Source organism: Phyllostomus discolor, chromosome 7 (assembly GCF_004126475.2).
Source record: "Phyllostomus discolor isolate MPI-MPIP mPhyDis1 chromosome 7, mPhyDis1.pri.v3, whole genome shotgun sequence".
NCBI lineage: Eukaryota > Metazoa > Chordata > Mammalia > Chiroptera > Phyllostomidae > Phyllostomus > Phyllostomus discolor.
The window spans coordinates 72,267,212-72,285,501 of NC_040909.2; the positions used below are offsets into that span (position 1 = coordinate 72,267,212).

At 33.8% G+C, this 18,290-nt stretch overlaps 1 protein-coding gene across 1 annotated transcript in view; it reads right to left on the reverse strand.

Moving 5' to 3' along the window:
- ATP6V1H (ATPase H+ transporting V1 subunit H) overlaps nt 1-18,290 on the reverse strand; it is a 128,829-nt gene that overhangs the window by 65,786 nt on the left and 44,753 nt on the right. Inside the window, exon 10 of the mRNA XM_028517875.2 lies at nt 1,724-1,901. Coding sequence (XP_028373676.1) covers nt 1,724-1,901 — 178 coding nt within the window. The remainder of the gene's footprint in view (nt 1-1,723; nt 1,902-18,290) is intronic.

An 18,290-nucleotide genomic window follows, 5' to 3' on the forward strand; every position in this document is an offset into this window, starting at 1 on the left:
CCATAAAGTCCTAGAGGAAAATGGGCAAGAAAATCTCAGAGATTCCACACTAATATTTTCACCAATATGTCCCCTAAGCAAGGGACATAAAGGAAGGAATAAACAATTGGGACCTCATCGAATTAAAAGTTTCTGCATGGCTAAACAAAACAGCATTAAGATGAAAAGAGATCAAACTATATGGGAAAACATATTTGCAATAATAGCTTAGACAAGGCTTTGATCTCCAAAATATATAGAGAACTCGCAAGACTGCACTCTAGGAAGACAAGCAACCCGATTAAAAAATGGGTAAAGGACTTGAACAGACGCCTCTCCAAGGAGGACATACAAAGTTGTCCAGAGACACATGAAAAGACGTTCAGAATCTCTAGCCATCAGAGAGAATCAAACTGAACCACAATGAGATACCACTCACACCAGTCGAATGGCCATCATAAACAAAGCAATAAACAAGTGTCAGAGAGGTTGAGGACAAAAGGAAACCCTAGTGCACTGTTGTGGGATTGCAGACTGTGCCACCACTATGGAAATAGTATGGAATTTCCTCAGAAAAGTAAAAATGGATCTGCCTTTTGACCTGGCAATTCCACTGCCAGGAGTATATCCTAAGAACCCTAAAACACCAATCCAAAAAACCTATGCACCCCAATGTTCATAGCAGCACAATCTGCAAAAGCCAAGTGCTGGAAGCAATCTATGCCCATGAGTAAATGAATGGATCAAAAAACTAAGGTGTATTTACACAATGGGAATAGTACCAGCAGAAAGAAAGAAGGACGTAACAGTAAAAATCAAAAGTATTTAAAAGAAAAAAGAAAAGAGGGAAGGGGAGGGGAGGGAAAAGAGCTCCTACCCTTTGCAACAGCATGAATGCAACTGGAGAACACTATGCTAAGTGAAACAAGCCGGGGTGAGGGACAAATACCATATGATGTCACCTTTAAGTGGAACCTAATCAACAAAACAAACAAGCAAGCAAAATATAACCAGAGACATTGAAATTAAGAACAATCTGACAGTAACCAGAGGGGTGTGGGAGAGGATAATGGGGGGGTAAGAAGGAAATTATTTTCAGGAACAACTGTAAGGGACACATGGACAAAAACCAATGGTGGGGGAGTGGAAGCAGGGGAGGGAGGTGGAGATGGCTGGGGTGGGGGAATAGTGGTGGGGGAATATGCAGACAACTACTTGAACAACAATAAAATAATTTTTAAAAAAAATTTTAAAGAATATAAATGACAAAACCCAAAAATATAAATATATATGTATATACATGTATATATGTATGTGTGTGTGTGTATATATATAAAACCAATAGAAATTTCGAGAAAGCAGGAAAATATAGTCTTTCCAGATATGGGCAAAACTTGTCCACAAATTAACAACCATTACTGCTTAAAAGATTCCTAACCAGAGGGAGATCTTAAAGAGTTCCACGGCAGTGCTAACAACTGGTGTAGTACAGCCAATCCTATTTTAAAAGATAAATGGTGGAACACTCCCCAAAAAGAAGAAATAACATACAGCTCTAAGAAACTGTTACTATAGCAATAAGCCCCTGTTTTTTTTAACATATCCACCAAATATGATAGAAGACATAATATTTCAATAAAATCGTTAGAGTTATATTTAGTAAGAAATTTAAATTTCCTTAAAATACCAAACAAATGAAACAAAGTCCAATATACCCAGACTCTGAGATTTAAAAATAACATACCTAAGATCCTGAACACTTCACCAAGTTTTTCCAAAAGAAATTTTATATCTTCACTGATATCTTCATCATCGTACTTTTGCTGTTCCAAGTTCTCCAACTGTTTCAGAACTTTGCACTGAATCATAGCCAGAGCATATTCTTGGCGAGTTTCTCTTTCAGTTGATTTTTCTAAAAAGTTCTGGTTTAGACAAAGATATAATTTGTTACATGATATCCTGAGACCTCTGTACATCCTTTTTCACCCTCTCTCCTTCTCCTATTGACAGGTTAACTATAACCTTTAAGTAGATGACTTTCTTTCCTAAGCATCTGTCCATATCAGAAATATACTTCTGATTCTTTGCTTACTTACTAGCTTACTAAATGTCTTATTTTTTTAAGGTTGTATTTATTTATTTTTAGAGGGGGGGGAGGTAGGAAGAAAGAGAGGAAGAGAAACAAAAATGTGTGATTGCCTCTTGAGTGCCTCTTGCATGCCTCTTGCATGTCCCTTGCTGGGGACATGGCCTGCAACCCCAGGCATGTGCCCTGACTGAGAATCGAACCTGTGACCCTCTGGTTCACAGGCTGGCACTCAATCCACTGATCCACAACAGCCAGGGCAGCTTACTAAATATTTTAAATTATATTGACCCAGACAAGCCTCAAAATACTGAACACTGGATAACTAAATCCACCACAATCCTTTCTTACAGCCTGTTCCTGTGCACACCACATTGAACTCTCCTTTCACTGGCTACCTAGATCACTTAGGATACTATGAAAGAATGTTTTTTCAAGTATTCCTCAGTTTCCAGTCAGTAACTATTTCCCCCTCCAATCAAGCTATAAGTGCAGAGTGAACAGCAATAAAAAAAAAAACTGTTGCTTGAACAATTATCAGAAAAGTTTTGTGACATTCAAGCAAATTCCCTAGCTATGTTCCTGTGATTTTAACAATTTCAAATAAGTGTACCAAAATTTGAAAATATATTATTTTGTAAGCAAGTTTATATTATGCCAAATAAAGAAATTTAGCTTAGCATATGGCCTACCAAATGGCATACGGCCTACTACTTTGGTAGTCAATCCCTACCAAAATTCCAATAGTATTTTTTACAGAAGTAGAAAAAATCCTAGATTTTGTATGAAACTACAAAGGCCCCAAATAGTCAAAGCAATCTTGAGAAAGAAGAACAAGCTGCAGGCCTCATACTTCCAGATTTCAAACTGAACTACAAAGCTATAGTAATCAAAATTATATAATGGCATAGACAGGCACAAAGACCAATGGAACAGAAAAGAACACCCAGAAATAAGCCCCTATCTATACAGTCAACTAATATTTGACAAGAGAGCCAAGAATACTCAGTGGAAAGAATAGTTTTTCAATAAATGGATTAGGAAAATTGGATAACCACATGTAGAAATATGAAATTGGACCACTATCTCATACATCTAACAATAATTTACTCTAAATGGATGAAAGACATAAACTGTCAAACTCCTAGAAGAGAAAGAAAAACCTCTTGGCATTGGAAACGATATTTTGTACAGACCACCAAAATCACAGGCAACAAAAGTAAAAGTCAACAAGTAGAACTACATCAAACTAAAAGCTTCTACATCCAAAAGAAACAATAAAATAAAACAAGATGGTGAAAAATATCCGCAAACAATATATCTGATGAGGGGGTTAATATCCAAAATATATAAAAAATTCATACCACTCAAAAACAGAACGGCAATTAAAAAACAGGCTAAGGATCTGAACAGGCATTTTCCAAAGGAGACATTCAGATGGCCACCAAGTTCACTAAAAAGTGCCTGACATTCCTAAGCACAAGAGAAATGCAAATCGAAACCACAATGAAGTATCACCTCATACCTGTCAATATGACTATAATCAGCATTGGCTGGTAGCTCAGGTGGTTGGAGCATCATCCAGTGCACCAAAAGGCTGTGGATTCAATTCCTAGTCAGGGCACATACCTAGGTTGGGGGTTCAATCCCCAGTCAAGGCACATATGGGAAGCAACCAATCAAGGCCTGTTCTCTTTCTCTCTCCCCACCTAAACACCCCTCTTTCTGAAATCAGTAAACATATCCTTGGATGAGGATTAAAAAAAAGGCTATAATCAAAAAAAACAAGAGATAACAAGTATTGACAACGATGTGGAGAAAAAAGAACACCAATGCTCTGTTAATGGTAATGTACACTGGTTACAGCCACTATGGAAAATAAGTATAGAGATTCTTCAAAAAGTTAAAATAAAAATAGGTCTACCATCTGATTCAGCAATTCCACTTCTGAGTATTACTTGAAGAAAAGCACTAACCTGAAAAGATAACATGCACCTCATGTTCATTGCAGCATTATTTATAATAACCAAAATAGGAAACAATCTAAGTGTCCACTGAGAGATGAACATGTAAAGAAAATGGGATGTACATATTCATACAATGGAATATTATTCATTCATAAAAATGCAAGAAACCTTGCCATTTGTGACAATATGGATGGACCTAGAAGGTATTATGCAAAGTGTAATAAATCAAACAGAAAAAGACAAATACCATATGGCTTCACTTATATGTAAAATCTAAAACAAAAACAGAAACAGTGATTGAACTGATGTTGTCAGAGGAGAGGTGACGTAGGAAAGATGGATAAAGTGGAATATAGTCAATAATATCGTGGTAAGTTTGCACAGTGACAGATAGTTATTAGTATTAGTAACCATAAGGTATATAAATGTTGAATTATACTGTATACCTGAAACTAATATATAGTATACCACCTGTGCTTTAAAAAACAGATTACAAAAGTAAGTCCATCCACACCAATATTTAGATGCCAGTGAACTAAACATTCCAGTTAACAGAGGTTACCGGAATAAATAGAAGTTCCAAGTACATGTTCTCTAAAAGACACAAACTTTAAATACAAGACACATATAGGTTAAAACTGAAAGATGGAAAACCATCAGCATAAGAAAGCTGATATGTCTATATTAATTTCAAATAAAGTAGGTATCAAGAAAAAGAGCATTACCAATAAATAAAGGACATTTCACAATGATTTAAGGACTGATTATTAGGAAAATATAACAGTTAAATGTTACAAAGAGCATTTCAAAATACACAAAGCAATAATCAGCAAATTGAAGGGAGAAACTGACAAATCCACAACAGCTGGAGATTTTAACAACTCTAGGCAATTGATAGAACCAGTAAACAAAATGTTGGAACACAGGAGGTCTGAATAACACTATCAACCACCCTGATTTAATTAACATTTAGAGAAACTATACATCTGAAAGACACACATCCTTTTTAAAGTGCAAATGGTACATTCACTGTGACAGACCACAAGCCATATAACAAGTCTCAAATTTCAGAGAATTGAAACTGTGTAGAATAGTATGTTTCATTGACCATAATGGAATTCAATTAAAGATCTTAAATTGGGGGGAGACTTAAATTCTGATAACCTCTCCCTTTATGAAACTCTTTCTGTCTTCCTTTGCTTTTGTTCTATTTTTTCTGTTACCTTTTCCAGTTACTTTTCTTACTACTATCTCTTCTAGTATCAGAAAAATACCAATGCTCTTTTATTCATATGGTCCTTTGTTATTTCCATTGCCTATTTGTTGGATAAAGAATTAAACTTCATATTTAAGATATTAACTAATGGTTTCAACTATAACTTCAACATGGTCAATATAACTAATATAGAATAACCCCATCATATTTTTCTGAAATTACCTCTTCTCTCAATTCCCTAAGATATGAGCACTTGAAAATTTAGTCATAATTGATTCTGCCCTTTTCTTCAATCCTATGTTAAATCAATTAGCCTTATCTATTTTTCCTTTAAAATGTTTTAATTTCATCTCCCCATCTCATTGCACATAATCCAAGGTCAAGAAACTTACTTAGGAAACTGAATTTGCCTGAAAAAAAAATCTAGAGAATTTGGCAGCAGTGTACTCTTCTATTATTATTATTATTACTATTGACATACAATATTATGTTAGTTTCATATGTCTATATAGTGATTCAACATTTTATACATTTTGAAGTGATCACCACAGTAAGTCTAGTAACCACCTGCTACCATACATAGTCATTACAGTATTATTGACTACACTTCCTATTCAGTACATTACATCCCTATACCTTATTTTATAACTGGAAGTTTGTCTCTTAATCCCTTCACCTTTTTCACCCATACCCCTCTAGCAAGCATCAATTTGTTCTTTGCATCTGTAAGTCTGTGTTTTGTTTTGTTTGTTTTGTTTTTTCGATTCCACATATAAGTGAAATCATAAAGCATTTGTCTTTATCCTTTAAAGACCTTAAAACTCAAATGCATCCTCACCTCAACAAAATCAAAACTCTAAATATCATTTTGGCCTTTATCCAAGTAATGGTGCAGAGCAATCAGATCTTTCCCTCACCAAAACCTGTAGCCTTATAAAATACATGTTAAAGCTGAGCTTTTCAAAGCATCTGTGATAAAGACCAGTTTTGTTTCATTTACAATCATTCATGAATAAACTACTTTTACAAAATACAAGAAAAATGTTCTTGTAGAAAAATAAATTTTAAAAGACATGCCAAAAACAAGCTTAAATTTTATACTCAGTTTAACAATTCTGTCAAATTACCTAACTTTCTAAATTCTTATCCCCACTTTCTATACTTATAATATTGAAGACTGCTAGCCAAAAATTCACACCACTACAGTGACATATGGACCACACCTGAAGTATTGCTGTATTAAAAAACTTACCCCAAGATTAAAAATCTCTCAGTTTTACCAGATCTCATCCAAACCTCATATCTAATGAACAATATAGAGAAATTCCTGATATAAGGGATGAAGGATAGACTTGGGAATAAAATTTCTTGGTAGCAATACTTCTGTGCCAAAGCAGCAGGCAAAAAGAGTTCCCATACACTTAAATTTTGTGAGCTTCTTTGAAAGAATCATGACTATGAACTGTCTGCATAGGAAGGTATAGATATGTGCGTATCTTTGTGGGTGTGTATATGTATGTGGGTATAAATTAAACATCATGACTAATATAAGTAATGAAAATCCCACTGGTGGTATTTTTTCTAAGCCTTTATACTGAAAACTATACAGTTGTAAAAATATAATTTATTTCATTATCTGATATATTATGTTCTGATATATTATCTTGATTGAGCAGAACCAAAAATAGAAATAAAACTCACGACAGTTGTAAAATTTTAAACAACAAATATAATCTTCAATATTTTTTTAGTCAAGGCTCAAAACATTCTTATTTATTTTAGGAACTAAGGACTGACAAATCAATTTAACCAAGAGAATAATATTTGGTCAGACCTAGAGTTCAGTACCTGCTATAAATAAGTAAGACTGACATTTTTTTAAAGTAATTCATCCAGCCAAGTGGAAAGAAAAAATAACTGGTAGCTGCCAATTTCTTTATTCCATAGCAGCTCAACAGGCTTGCTGAAGTCTTCAATACAAAGATTTCCTTTCTGAGTTTCAGGATGTGGAAAAAAACATAAGCAGAATGTCCTCAAACAACCTTATCAGTGAAATCTTTTTCAAAGGTTTTAGAATTCCAGAAAAATAAAGAAAAAAGGACACATTTCCCCCATGTATTTGATGGTCTAAATCAAAAGGCTTTATGATGTCCTTTCTAATGGCTCCATTTTACTCGATTATGTACAATATATCAAATTTGTAGATGTCTAAAGACAGTGTTTTGATTTTCAACCTTAAATATGTTCACCTGTTTGTACTGTCATAAATTAAGCACAGAAGAGTACCAAACAAACTAATATTTCAGCCATTAGATGGGATCTATTTTAAATAATTTCAAGTCTAGATTAGAAAATAGAGTCTCAGAGAAGGTGAAATTAGCAATAAATAGGATAACTATGACAGGTGGGAGGTGGGCAAAGAATGGCTTCAGATATAGTTCAGAGCCCACTGCTGTAACAGCATGGTACTGGGGGAGAAGTTGGGCTGCATCCCTCATGCTACAGCTTGGAGAGTAAGAGAGACAGAAACCGTTTCCTTCCAAGGAAAGGCACCTACCTGCCCCCAAACCCCACTGTAGGAGGACCCAGTAGAGGTGGCTTGGAAGCCTTAAATACTACATAAGTGCCAACAAATATTGCTGGCAAGGAAATAAATCTGCAAGATCCCAAGCATGCCTCCTCTGCCCTTCCCATCCCAACAGATCCCAAATAAGCAGTGATGATGCTTCCCAAAACACTGTAGGACCAGAAACTATTAGTAAAATGAAAGAAGCACCAGGAGTTCACAAACAAGTTTTACCACCAGCCAAATGTCCCTACAACAGAGGTATTGCCCTGTAACTAAGCAAGCTGGTCACAGATGGGAACACCTACCATCTCAAAGGCTATGTAGCATTTTTCTCAACTAAAATGATGTTGCTCCAGTACAATCCCAGAGGCACAAATAATGCACATAAGAGAAAACAAAAACTTGCACTATAACATCTACCAGAAAACAAAAAGTACCCTACCTATCAACCTACTAAATTGTTGAGAACAAATTAAGTATCTAAACAAGAGTTCACCACATCAAAAGCACAAGCAGAGAAATGAACCTGTAAATGCGATGAACAACAAGGTAATGTGAGCACACAAAATCAAAATGAAATATCAGCTTTAAATGACAGACCAAATGGATTTAATATTTTTATAGCTTTGCAACCCCAAACATCAGAATATTCTTCTCCAGTGCACATACAGCATTCTCAAGGATAGACTATATATTGGTGAACAAACTAGTCTTAGAAACTTAAGACTGAAATCCTACCATGCATATTTTCCAGCTATAACAGTATGAAACTGGAAATAGCTACAAGAAGGAAGCTTAAAAAAACCCCACAAATATATGAACATTAAGCAACATGCTGCTGAACAATATTTGGTCAAAGATATGAGATGAAAAGATACATATAGACAAATTAAAATGAATATATGGCATCTCAAAATTTGAGGGATGCAGAAAAAGTGGTACTAAGAGAAATTCATAGCATCACGGGTCTATCTGAAGAAAAAAAAAACTCAAACAATCTACACTACACCTTAAAGAATTAGAAAAAGAAGAGCAAGTGAAGGCCAACATCAGTAGAAGGAAGAAAACAACAAAAATAATAAATGAAATAGAGAAAAAAAGACAAAAATTGAACACAGAAAATATAAATAAAAAGCTGGTAGTTTGAAAAGATTAATGAAATTAACAAACTTCTAGCTAGACTAAGGTAACAGAGAAAAGGCTCAAATAAAATCAGAAATGAAAGAGGTGAAGTCAAAACACACACCACAGAAATACAAAGGATTAAATAAGAACACTATGAAAGGCTTTATGCCACTGAATTCAGTAACTTTAAAGAAGTGGACAAATTCTTAGAAAAATATAAACTTCCTAGACTGAACCATGAAGAATTTGAAACCTAAATAAATTGATCTCTAGTAAATACATTGAAACATTAATCAAAACCTAAAAAACAAAAAGTCCAGAACCGCATGGCTTCATTGGTGAACTCTACCAAACATTCAGAGAATATTTAGTACCTATCATTTTCAACCTCTTCCAAAAATTATACTTTTTGAAAGTGATACTTCCTAGCTCACTTTATGATGCCAACATTACCCTGATAATAAAACAAGGAAAGAACACATAAAAAGAAAAGTACAGGCTGACATCTCTGATGAACATACATGCAAAAATCCTAAACAAAATACTAGCAAATTGAATGCAACAATACATTAAAAGGATATCTGAAAATCAATCAATGTGATACAACGTATTAACCAAATAAAAGATAAAAATCATATGATCGTATCAATAGATGGGGGAAATACCTGACAGAATACAACATCCATTTATGATCAAAACACTCAATAGAATGGGTATAAAAGGAAGGTATCTCAAATTAATAAAGGCCATATATGACAAATGCTCACCTAATATACTCAATAGTGAAAAACTAAAAGCTTTTGTCCTAAGATCAGAAACAAGACAAGGATAGCCACCATTGTCACTGTTATTCAACAAAGAACTCTAGCCATAGCAAATAAGAATTAAGTAAATAAATAAATAGACAGATAGCTGGCATCCAAATTGGGAATGAAAAAGAAAAACTGTCACTATTTGCAGATGACATTTTATATACATAGAAAACCCTAAAAAATCCAAAATCCAACAAAAACTATTACCGACAAAATAAAGTTGCAAAATACAAAATCAATATACAAAAATCTGTGTTCCTATATAATAACAGAAATACAGAAATAACAAAATATCAGAAAGAAAAATCAATAAATTTTCATTTACAATTACAAAAAAAGAATAAAATACCTAGGAATAAACTTAACAAAGGAAATGAAGGACTTACACACTGAAAACTACCAGACATTGCTGAAAGAAATTGAAGACATAAAAAATGGAAGATATTCCAAATTCCTGAATTGGAAGACTTAACATTGTTAAAACAACCATATAACCTAAAACAATAGGCAGATTTAACATAAATCCCTATCAAAATCCCAATGGCATTTTTCACAAATATAGAACAAAAACCCACAAATTATATGGAACTACAAAAGGCCCCTAGTACTATACTACAAAGATAAATAATCAAAACAGTATAGTACTGGCAGAAAAATAAACAAACATATAGCCCAATGGAATAGAATTGAGAACCAAGAAATAAACCCACACATTTGGGCAACTAATTCTTGACAAAGGAGCCATAAACATACAATGGAGAAAGGAATACCTCTTCAATCAATGGTGCTAGGAAAACTAGAAAGCCACATGCAAAAAATGGAACTAGACTGCTATCTGAAACCATACACAAAAATTAACTCAAAACAGATTAAAGATTGGAATGTAAGACCTGAAAACAGCAAAATACAGAAAAGAAAGCATAGGCACTAAACTTATAGACCTTGTCTCAGAGGAATTTTTGTAAACTTGACCCCACAGGCAAAACAAAAAGGCAACCAGCCAATATACTTGCAAATAATACCTTGATCAATAAAGGGCTAATACCCAATATGTGAAGTACTAATTCATCTCAACAACAACAAAGAAAATAAACAATCTGAAAGAAAAATGGGCAGAGGACCTAGACTACTTTCATGGGAGACTGACAGAAGGACAACAGATATATGAAAAGATGTTCAACATCATTAGTTATAAGTGAAATGCAAATCAAAACCACAATGACATAACCAATTCACACCTGTTAGAATGGCCATTATTAATTAAGTCAAGTAATAATAAACATTGGAGAGGAAGCTTAGAAAAGAGAACCCTCGTATACTGCTGGTGGGAATGTAAATTCGTGCAGCCACTATGGAAAATAGTATGGAGATTCCACAAAAATCGAAGAATAGAGCTACCATATGACTCAGCAATCTGTCTTCTGGGTATCAACTCCCAAAAATTTGAAAACACTTATTTGTAAAGATATATGTACCCCTATGTTCACTGTAGCATTGTTCACAATAGCTAAGACATGGAAACAACCTAAGTGTCCTTCAATGAATGACTGGATAAAGATGCAGATATGTAGAATGGAATACTATTTAGCCATTAAAGGAAAAATACTGCCATTTGCAACAACATACATGGATTTTAAGAGCATTATACTATATATAAATGATGTGTCACAAAAGTGTACATCTGAAACCTATATAATTTTATTAACCAAAGTCATCCCAATAAATGAATTTTAAGAAAAGTATTATGCTAAGGGAAATAAGTCAGATAGAACAGGACAGAAATGATATGATTTCACTCATAATGTGGTATATAAAAAATGAACAAACAAAATACACAAACTCACAGACACAGAAAACAGCATGGTGGTTACCAGAGGGGAAAAGAATTGGGGGGAGCACAAAGAGGGTAAAGAGTGTCAAATATATGGTGACAAGAGACTAGCCTTAAGGTGGTAAGCACATAATAGAATATACAGATGCTGTATTAGAATGTTGTACACCTGAAATTTATATAATCAATGTTACCCCCCTAAATTTTAATAGGTAAAAAGAAAACAGACACCCAGAAATCAGCCTAAGTTTTATGCACTGTGAGTAAAAAATTAAAATGGTAAATAAAGTTAAACAAGATTTTAAATCTTGCTAAACATCAGTAAAATATTCACACTTCCTTTTCTAGATCAAACATAACAGCTCTGGATCTTTGCCTAGGTTCCACATTAACTGAGCAAGAATGCAATTTACAGAGTTAGAAGACTCAACAAGGCAAACTGCTATTATTCTATGATTTTAAAGACAGAAAATGGCAGGGAAATAAATACAGATTGTATATTTACTATTTCCAGGTACTTCATCTGTTATCTCATTGAATCCTCACCCAACCTTGAAGTGAATTCAGTCTTACTAATTCAGTCTTACCTTTCACAGATGGAGAAATTAGGTATGAGAGTTCAAGTTACTCTCCCAATAATCTAGTGCTGAAATTCACATCTACATCTGTCCACTCCAAAGCCTACAATCTTTGTAAAAAAAAACCACACTGAAAGGAAAATTAGAAGAGCTATACTACTGTATTCCTTAAGTTCCATAAAAAGTAGATAATCTATTTAGAGAACTTTTAAATCCCAAATCAGGTCAAAACAAAAGCTAAGAATCTCAGTCTGACTCTAAAGGTCTTATGACTTTTTGAGGTTTGTATATTCTTCTTCATGATAACCTCATGAAGTCACTTCATCAAAGACAAAATTTAAACAAAATACAACATCCCTGAGAATACATATCTTGGCATATTTATCCTTCTGTACCCTCAATAAGTAACACATTCCTATCACATAATTGGTCTTCAGTATATATCTGATGCATTGATAGGTGAATAGATATTCCATGAATGGGGATGGAGGAGGAAGGGAAAGGATGAGGATGAGGACAAGGATGAGGATGGGGTGGGGAGGGAAGGGGAGGGGAGGGGAGGGAAAGGGAGGGAAGGGGGGAAGAGAAAGTGAGAGGGAAGAGCTCAAAGGTAGGATTCAACTAACATCAACTAACACTTCTCATCTATTATACAGCTGGCCCTTAACTCAGGGTTAGGAATACCAACCCCTTGTACAATCAAAATCTGAGGAGAGCTTTTGACTTCCCAAAACACTTAACTAGTAATAGTTTCTGGTTGACCAGAAGACTTAGCAATAACATAAACAGTCAATTATGTATTTATGTACATTTTGTGGTAGCAAATGATAAAATAGACTAGTATCCACATATTTTGTGCATTTATGACATACCCAGCTATTTGTTATTTTTTCAATATTTCTAAAGTATGTGATTCATCTGCAAGTTTTTCAAATTGTCACAAATCTCAAAAAATTTTTCTAATATATTTATTGGAAAGAATCCATGTATAAGTGGACCCACACAGTTCAAACCCATATTAAGGATAAACTGTATAACAGTATCAGAGATACTTAATGCTTTGAATGGACCCCCTATTACAAATAATGATCTAAAATGAAAATCAGTGGGAGAGAGGAGGAAATAAGCAGGAACAAAATACTAATCAAGTCTATGGGAAGCTCAGATAGAATAACTACCTGTTATTCTATATTCTATATACAGAATTTATTCCATATTCTCTATATATTATATATATAATGTTTAAGGCATTTTATGCTGGTCTTTAAAGTAAATCTCAATCCATTACTATAAATTACTAGTATCTGATTTCTTTCTAAAACTCATAGCACTACAAAACTATATTATCTAAATAATACTTATTAAAGCCATGTAAGTTTACCAAAAATGAGGAGGAAAGACACAAGTGTTGAGATATATTATTTGAAAAAACCTAACAGTTAAAATAAAACCCTAGTATTTATAGCAGCTCTCTTTCCTATGCTTATATTTTACTTTAACAAACAAGTTACCTTATTAACCAATTATCAAAAGAAATAATTTTATGATAAAGGTTTATAATCATCAGCATTTGAAAAAACAGACTATTTTAACTTAAAGGTATAACTAACAACACACAAAAAAAGGACAGGTAGGTATAAACTGAAAAAAGTACTATTCATTTCCATGTTAATTACTTAGGCAATTGTTGATCTATTTCCAAGAAGTGAAAGTTATACAAAGAAAAATCCAATAATAATCTAAAACATCTTTCTAGGATAATCTAATTGCAAACACACTGAGTCAAAGGTGACTATCTTTCCCTACAGTTTATGAGACTGTAAAATATATCTTAATATCTGAAAAGTTTTCACACCAACTTAATAGCTTCTAATTTAGAAAAAAAGTCCACACACTAAAAGAAAACAGAGATTCCCTCTCTGTAATATTGCTCTCTGTGATATATTTTGTTAAGTGAATTATTTTAACAAACTTTAAAAAATATTTTATTTTTAGAGAGAGAATAAGAGAGGGTGAAAGAGAGGGAGAGAAATATCGATCAGCTGCCTCTTGATCATGCCTCAACCAGGGACCAAACTCTTAACTCAGGCACATGCCCTGCCTGGGAATCAAACCAGCAACCTCTCACTTTGTGGGACAACACCCAACAAACTAAGCCACACCAGTCAGGACATATTTTAACAAACTTTTAATGCAACCATAATCTTAACATACACATAAAAAAATTGCTACAATATGGAAGCAGCCCAAGTGTCCATCAACAGATGAGTGGATAAAACAACTATGCAACATTTACACAATGGAATAGTACTTAGCGGTAAAAAATAAGATAATTTACCCTTTGCAACAATATGGATGGACCTAGAGAACATGCTAAGTGAAATAAACCAGTCAGAGAAAGACAAATACCATACGATTTCACTCATATGTGGAATCTAAAATGAACAAACTGAACTAGCAAAGAAAACAGGGACAGACTCATAGGTGGAGAGCAGGACGACAGCAGTGGTGGGGGAGGGGCTTAGGGGATGGAGGTATTGAGCAAAAAGGAAAAAGGACTCATGGGTGTGGAAAATAATATGATGATTGCTGGGGGGAGGAGGGTATAAGGGGACTAAAAAATAATGTTAAAACTACAATGAAGATTAAATTTTTAAAAACTCATAGACAAGACAACAGTGATTATTGCCAGAGGGAAAAGGAAAGGCGGGTAGAGGCAGATGGGAGGGGGTAAAGAGGGGATAAATGGTGATAGAGGGAGACTTAATTTGGGGTGGTAGACACACAGTGCAATGTGCAGATGATGTGTTAGGGAATGATACACTTGAGACCTATATTATTTTGTTGGCCAATGTCACTGCAATAAACTCAATAAAAAATAATTTAAAAGAAAAACTAGATATAGGAGGCACCAAGTTAAATTCATTCTCATGGAATTTTATTATCATAATTTTAATTATGAGAGCCAAACAAAGCAGCAAAAAATTTAAAAAGGAATTTAACTCAATATAGAAACCAATAAATATATCATTAAATTCAATACCACTACCCTACTTCCATACAGAAGGTTTTTCAACTTTCACTTCAGTGTTTTTTTCATCCTTCATATGATCCCAAATACTTATTGAGGGCCTACATATGCCAAATATTCATTTAGTCAACATTTATTTTCTCCAAAGGCATTAATATATGACCATATATAAAGTCCAATGACAGGCTTAAGAGGAATAACATTAATCTTACCAGACACATGAACAGAGTTGAAGCCTGGAGAAGCTAAGCAACTTTCCAAAGGCACAGAGACCAGCCCAAGAGCACAGCAAACCTGACTTTAGCTGTACACGCTGGGAACGCACACAACCAAGTCGTATGCACACATTCTTTGTAGTAACATGCAAAGCATGATCTGACCAAATTGTAAAGAAACAAAAATTCTACTTCCCTCTAACTATTCAGTTTTTCCATGCCCACTGCAATTCATACAAAGTTGAACCCCCATGTGGGAAGGGAGCAAAATCATAAATTATAGACATTAAAATATCAACAGGCTTCTTCTATGTCTAGAAGGGTGAATAGTGTAATTTATACTTTTTTCCTTAATATTTTTCTATATATTAGTTTTTACCCACAAGACGATATTATTTTTATAAGCAGGAAAAGAATAAAACTATTAATATTTCTAATTTCTTAGTTGGTAAGTGCTTAATTTGAAATAGAAGAGTTTAATATAATAAAGGTTCCTGTTACTACAATACAGCAGAAAGTTGGAAAGACAAATTCAAAACAACAAATAGAAGTTTTAAGCCTTCAGAAAATAAATATATCAATTTGAAAAGATGACATATATATTTCACCACAATGAATAAAATTTAAAAGCAGAATCAGCTCTTACTCATGTTCCATGAGAGTAGGGCACAGCACACAATGAAGGAGCAAAATTAGATCTGACGGAGTCTTTTTGAAGACACTGGGCTTTGGTGAGCAATGTCTCACAACTATGAAAATAAGTTAGGGTGAGTCATTAACAACAGGATGGCTGAAAACTGTGTGTTGGTCCCACTAGTTCAAGGCCCAGAATGAGAATAGAGATCAGCAAAGCACAAGCTCCATTTTATAGAGCATGTCTGTGCCTTCAGAAAGCAAATGGCCACAAATACCAGGACTGTATCAAGAGCCTGACTCATGTGCTCCATTTATTCCCTTAACATTCACTTGAGAATGGGGGTGTGGGACAGAGAGGCAATAATCAATACTCCTACAACAACAAATTACTAACAATTCCAGAAAGTCCTTTTTTCACTCATTAACATTTATTAACCTCTCTCCACCTTTGTACTTCAAAAAAATTAATATGCACCTTCCTAAAACCTCTTCAGGCCTCTCTATGAAGCTTTCCTAAAACCCCCTATTCTTACCCTCCACCTCTCTTACATTACTTTTGTGTATTACTTATCATTGCATTGCACTGACATTATTTATTTATATACTCTGTCTTCACTAAACAAGCAATTCGATGTCAAGCTATATCATAAGCACCTGTGTTCCCTAATGATTAGCATAATGGAGCTGGAAAAAAATGAGATTCAAAACTTGTTTGTGAATTATCTTCAACTCTAGCAACAGAAGAAGACTGTCAGAGGATCCTATTTCTAGAACTTTTCATCTTTACTAAATAAATGAGAAGAAGGATAATGAAACACTCATGTAGAAGAAAAAATATATTCAGTTTAGGTACTAAAATACTTCAGAGCTCATTAATACAACCTATTCTGATTTAAGGATTCGTTACTACTTTATCTAAATGAGACTAAAATTCACCCCATGTAGGCAGTTTGCTAAAAAAGTAATGGCAGAAACAATAAATACACTGAGGTAGAAGAATAGAGAGGTACCAAATTCACCTATTTCTTAAAAGTAAACCTCTAAAAGGCCACAGAGCAAATTTTACATAAAAATGTAAAATTTTGTAAATAAGGATAACCAAAAGCAATCTAATACATTAAACATTTGGTCAACAGGTGACTGCCACTTATCATATCTAGCAATTCACACTTTCATTTCACTTTCCACTCTTTCAATGAAATTTACACTGAACTTTACTTCTCATTGCCTTTAGTCATTCATTTAACACTTGTCAGGCAGCTAGGAAAAAACGTGAAGTTTGACGGCTTTCACATCTGGTATTTTCAGCAAAGAAATCTAATTCCTTTGCCACATGACTTATGATTCTACTTTTCATGGTTTTCTCTCCTTTTAATGCCACTTTCAAGGTTCCTGAGAAAATGCCACAAGGAAAAAAAAGATGATGCCACAGCGGTTAAGATGGTGGCTTTGGAGCTAAGTAGGTATCACTGAAATTCTGATTCTATCACTTACTAACTGAAGAATTAATCTCCAAGTATTGGTTTCCTCATCTATAAAATAGAAAATAATAATAGTATCTAATGAATTCTCATGAGGATTAAATTAGACAATGCACAAAAAATCACTCAAATTATAACATTTATTATTCTGAATATCAAAGACAGGTTAGCATAATGGTTAAGAGCATGAGCCAGACTGCCTGAGTCTGAAATCCAGCTCTGCTGCTTCCTGGCTCTTTCAGCAAATTACTTAACCTCTTGTGGCCTCATGCCCATTACTAAATGGAGTTCTTGAGAGATTAAATGTATAACACATTTAAAGCAATTAAAACAGTGCCTGACACAGAATAAATTCTCCATAAACATTAGTTATTACTATTATTATTATTATTAACTACAAGCTTCTAAAAAGAGTTATTACACATCAAATTTTAAACATTAAAACGTGACAAATGCTATGAATAAGCAATTTATAGCACGAATATAAATGGCTGATAAAAATCTTAAAAGATGCTCAGCTTCACTCTAACAGAATACAAATCTGAAACAATGATTTCACTTTTCAACTAATTTTGTGTAACTATTAAAAGATTATATTAAATCTTAGGAAAACAACAGAAAAACACACTTCTAATATATGGTTGATGAAAATATAAATTTGCATTTTTGAAAGGTGATTTGATATTATCTATCAAAATTGTAGAAAAGTATATTCTTTGACTCAGCAATTCCACCTCTAGAACTATATTCAACAGAAATATTCA